The sequence below is a fragment of the Acyrthosiphon pisum genome, chromosome X (genome assembly GCF_005508785.2).
Source record: "Acyrthosiphon pisum isolate AL4f chromosome X, pea_aphid_22Mar2018_4r6ur, whole genome shotgun sequence".
Classification (NCBI taxonomy): Eukaryota; Metazoa; Arthropoda; class Insecta; order Hemiptera; family Aphididae; genus Acyrthosiphon; species Acyrthosiphon pisum.
Window position 1 is genome coordinate 113,810,359 of NC_042493.1, and position 5,438 is coordinate 113,815,796.

General features: G+C 27.2%; 1 protein-coding gene across 1 annotated transcript; it reads left to right on the top strand.

The window, feature by feature from the left end:
• The first annotated feature begins 3,955 nt into the window (after nt 1–3,955).
• LOC107884105 (THAP domain-containing protein 2-like) lies at nt 3,956–4,822 on the top strand. The gene is made up of 4 exons (XM_016805586.2): nt 3,956–4,306; nt 4,370–4,531; nt 4,596–4,688; nt 4,762–4,822. Exons 1-4 carry the CDS (start codon nt 4,242–4,244, stop codon nt 4,820–4,822), a joined length of 381 nt encoding a protein of 126 aa, XP_016661075.1. The 5' UTR covers nt 3,956–4,241.
• Nucleotides 4,823–5,438: the final 616 nt, after the last annotated feature.

A 5,438-nucleotide genomic window follows, 5' to 3' on the forward strand; every position in this document is an offset into this window, starting at 1 on the left:
GATCAAGATGGTACTTTAGAGAGGTCATTTTTCGATTTTATCATAGTTATTTAATGCCACGGTAAAAACCACCGAAAAATTACGAAAAACCGCTAAAAATTGGATTTTAATTTCCAACGCTTTGTTTATTACCATAGAAACGAATAAAAAATAATATTATTATAATATTAGTTCAACTTACATGATATAATAACTAATAACAATATAATATATCCAGACTGACAAACCGTCTCCTCTAAGAATCATTTTTCTTACACAATGATAATTGATATTAGTATATTACCTATATCATTGAATTCAAGTTTAATACAATATTACAATCCATTATACAATGACTGAATGGCCCACTTGTAATCTACTGTACAGCAGAGCGACATCCACTTTCCCGTTTTTTTTTTATTGTAGTTTTTATAGTTTACAGTTGTACGATATAAAAGTCGAAATAATGCTTCGATTTTTAATTTCGGTATCTTTCTACAGCTGCATTTGAGAGGTCAACATTAAAAATTCGTAATAGTTTTCAAGAACGTCGAAAAAACAAAAGAATAATATTTATTTAGGAAAACAAGAATTTTTATGCAAATTATAGTAACCCACTTGTAACCTTCTGTACAGCAGGGCATACCCACTTGCCCCCCCTTTTTATATGTTGATTATGCTATATACATATAAAAAATTTGTTTAATTAATAAGAAATGTAAAAACCTGGAATACGGACTAAATGGTTATTGCCTATTGGATTATTACTGTTTTTGTGGCAAATCTAGCAAAAATAGGTACATGGTAAAATTATTTTTTAATTTTTTTTTATTCAATTGTATACCTAGTTTAAGTTAGTTTTTGGTTAAGCTTTTTTTTTTACTTTTTCCAAACAATTTTATCTTTTTTTATTATTAATCCTGCTATAAAATCCGAGCCCTACTTATCACGTACACAGACACAAAACAATTAAAAATACTCAGAATCTAAAATAATAACGGAGAAAAGAACATTCTAGTTTCCCGGAAATCAGTAAATCCGAAGGTTTAAAATACTTATAAAGTTGTAATAGGTATCTTAATTCGTTCAATAAATATTAAATACTAAATGACTGAATATCTTAGAAGTTAAATTTGTAGTAGTCAGTATTCAAGATAGGTACCTACACATTTTTCTAGATTAATAATATTATTAAATGTTGTTAGATTTTAATAACCCTCATTATTACATCGTTCGTCAATCATTACAGTTATGTATGGTACGAGCGATTGATGCCGTATAGTATGCGTTATAATTGTTTATAATATTTTCAAAATAAATTATAAAAAACTATCATTTAATTAAATAATGGAGAAAGTTATTCGTGAGATTGGTGGTTCCAGAGGCACAGGACTTAAATACAAAGACGACGATGGTTATACTTATTGGAAAAATCGACAATGTCGAATGCACGAATAGTAAATTCGTTGTGCATCCTGTAGAGCTGGGTAAATTTAATAATTTTAAGCAATCACCTATATTTCATTGTAAAATTTCCCTACCTTTCTTTTCTTTACATTAAAATATTTAAAGATTTAGAAGTCATAAATTCGATTTAAGAATTTTTTCTTTTCACCTCATTGTCATCCAAGCTAGTAGCTACTGGTATAGATTTAAAATAATGCAATTTTGCTGACTATGATTAGTACTGCAGTGATCTTGCTGTACTAGTAGATTTTATTCTAAATGGTTGTGTTATTAAGTAATAGTTTATTATGTAATTTAGTAATTATTATTAGAGGAACCTATATATGTTTTTATTTTAAATATTATTTTCTTTTTTAGTTGTCGTGCAAAAGGCAAAGTTTTTAATAGCGACACTTCGAAAGTTTTGCTGATGATAGGCCACGAAGCTCATCCAGAAAACCAATTGGCATTAAATAGATTCAAAAATATTTGTAATCAACGGGCACAGGCTGAACAAATATCACTTCGGGTCATTTATAACGAAGTAAGTTTTATATTTATTTTAATTACAAACACCAATTATATAGCAAGGAAGTTAAATGGAAAGTATTATTATACGATACTTTTTAGATTCTGAGTGAAACGATGAATGTCTTGATTTTACAATGTGTTTTGTTTTGTTTTTTTTTTGTGTCTGTCATCACCTTTTAGGACAGTAAAAATGCTTAGATTTTCTTCAACAGTATCTTTTCTGATAGGAAAGTGAATCTAGTTGGTAATTTGGGGGATCAAAAGTAAAAATTTCCTAGTACCTTTCAAAAGCGCCGTGAAAAACAAAACAAAAATTAAGGAAAAACGGGAATTTTTACGCAAAATCTGTTTTCGAGAAAATTGATTTTGGTTTTTGGTGCAACTCTTAAACAAATGGCCGTACTTGAAATTTTGACTGAATGTCAAAATGGTTATATTAGCATTTTCTATACACCATACAATTTTCCAAATATTTTGACTTATTTTGAGCTCTTTAGTCTTTATGGACATTTTCAGTTTCCATTTTTTTTAGTCTTTTTTTCTATAAATATCAATAAAATTTTATTAGTCGGTTAAAAAAGCTTGAAAATTTAATAGAAGGCTCCTAGTATATTGGTTCAAAGGTAGATGAAAAAAATTAATAATCCAGTCACAATTTTTTTTTATAAGCATTTAAAGTTCAAATATTGACAAAATACGTAAAAATGACGAAAATTTGAAAATTATTTTGAGTTAAGAATTCGTAAAAATTTTTCTTTTTAAATCTAAGATTTTAAAATGTAATACAAGATTTGTCATAAGTTTATCTATCTTTATCAAAAAAAAAAATGTCTACAAGAATGTCAAATTAAATTTTTATGAGCGTTTGAAATTCATATTTTTACATTTGATATTCACTCGATTTCTCATGTACGATTTCCTTATTTTGTTGTAATTAAAAAACGAATGTGACTGTAGATACTTGAAAATTTCACTGAATGTTTATATTAGCATTTTCTTTATACGATAAAATTTTGAAAATAATTTGACTCTTTTTGAGCTGTTCAATCAGTCGGTAACATTGTCAGTTTTCATTTTTTTTAGTTTTTTTTTCTATAAATATCAATAAAGTTTTATCTGTTGGGCCAAAAAGTGTAAAAATTTAATACAATGCTTCTGATATATTATTACAATGGCAGTTGAAAAATATTAAAAATACATAGACACAATTTTTTTTTATAAGCATTTAAAGATCGAATTTTGATAAAATGTATCAAATTTAAAATTGAATAATTATTTCGTAGTTAAAAATCTATAAAATGTTCAACTTTTATATCTAAGGATTGAAAATTTAAAACAAGACTCCACGTAAGTAGTTAATTCTGTTACCAAAAAATCTAAAAAATACATAAGCACAGATTATTTTTATAGTCATTTTAAGCTCAAATTTGGACGAAATTACATATTAAAAAACCTGGAATAACTATTTTAGTTGTTTTGTTGTGATTGTATAATATTATTCGTGGGTACTTGAAACTTCTAAAGTATACTATTATACAGGGTGATTCAAAATTTATGTTACAGCCATTTTAACATATAAATATTCAAATTAGTGAAAAACGTATGGTACAAAAGTTTTTTGATTTAGAAACATCTATTATGATTTCACAATTTTGTAATTGTTAACAACATTTTAGGGGTTTTTTGGTTGATCAACTTTAGAAATTCAAATGGAAACCTATACTTTTTGCAATCATGATGTGGGGTAATTTTTTTAATGAATTTTAGTGAATGAACAACATTAATTAATGCAAAGCTCTATGCTTGAGAGCTATTTACAAATTTTAGAAATTGCAATAAATTGACCTCATGCCGACAAGTAGGTAATAGTGTCACTTATTAGTTATCACGTCATAATGAGACGCTCCCGCGCACCAGCTGTACAAAATATAATACGCCTGTTGTATGTTATCCGCAATACTAATAATACATTTTATTATTTTAATGTGTTTACCATAGATAATAAAAGAATGGATAGGACATGCCTATACTCACTCCACAGCGTGCCGCGGTCTTTTTTGGGGAAGAGAGAGCTACAAGAGAGACAGACGATAACGTGCCTTTTTCAAGGTTATGTTACAAACATCTTTAAATATTATCTATGGATAAGAGATATCTGCTTATCACTGGATTATATTATTATTAAATATTAATGTAAATTTAATTATTTTAATTTTTAAACTTTTATTTTTTCTTGTGATTTTACGAAAATTAATTATTTAGTCATACATAAGAATAAAAAAAAAATGGTTCATCGATGCGTAATTTGCCACTCCAACTCGACTAAAAATCCAAATCTAAGTTTTCACCGGTAAGTGGAAAAGAAATGTTCATTTTTAAAATAAAGTATCATAACCATTTTAAATCCACTCAGGTTTCCAAAAGATCCTGAAAAACGTGAAGTATGGATAAATAATTTAAATTTAAAAATGCAAATAAAAGATTGGCATCAAATATGCAGCCTACATTTTTCTCCAATGAGCTATGTATTTAGCAATGAGAGAAAAATATTAAAATTTGATGCACTACCAGTATGGTAATTGTCTTAACGATATGCTCCTAAACAAAGTAATCATGTTATATTTTTATATTAATTGTAGTCATGAAGAAAGAGAAACATTGAATAATGCTGCAATACTGCCAGATGAATTAACGCCTGAAGATTTTAGTTTGACTGCGTCTGTTTCACAAAAGTATATTTTTTTCTATTAACTTATCATTAATAATTGTGTTGAGTAATAAGAATTTATTCTTATATACTTTTAGTGTTGAAGAAATACATGTATTATCGCAGACACCACCTACTTTGTCTCTTTCTGAAAAGTAAGTATGTATCTTTTATTATCTATGGTGTTTACCTACATAATGATAATATTATCATACTATATCATAGTAATCCCACGAACAAAATATTATTATACCTGTTTCTTATATCACTATCACATTCAAGCCTGAAACCCGTAGATAATAATATTAAGTAATCACTAATCAGTATTAAGTATAATATTATCACGCGACACGCACAAGTACTCAACAATGCAGCTGAACTGCTCAAGCTCAAGACAAACGGAAATTCAATTTTGGATTTAGATGTTGCAAGATTTGAATGTATGTTAAACTGTTTTTATTGTACTAAAATTATTACTGTGCGTCTGGATTTATGTCATATATTATTAAGGTAATAACTAGGGCTCGGATCGGATTTTTATGTAAATATATAGAATAGGCAAGGAATTATCTGAATTTGACAAGTGATGAATATTTACGTTTCAAAAGGTTCTAAAATGTATACAGTTACTAATTAATTGTATAGCAAAGGTTTATACTACAATTTTGAAAAAACTTTATGCCTACTTAACTATCCCTATCTAATTGATTTTCACGTGGATGTGAATACATTAATAATAAGCATGGCTGTTTAATTTTTAGTGATTATTCGTCAT

Excerpts from the sequence above, each read along its gene's own strand:
- LOC107884105 (XM_016805586.2), top strand. The coding sequence starts at position 4,242 with ATGGTTCATCGATGCGTAATTTGCCACTCCAACTCGACTAAAAATCCA. Across the intron at positions 4,532-4,595 it reads TTTGATGCACTACCAGTATG|TCATGAAGAAAGAGAAACAT; the intron begins GTAATTGTCTTA and ends TATTAATTGTAG. Across the intron at positions 4,689-4,761 it reads ACTGCGTCTGTTTCACAAAA|TGTTGAAGAAATACATGTAT; the intron begins GTATATTTTTTT and ends ATATACTTTTAG.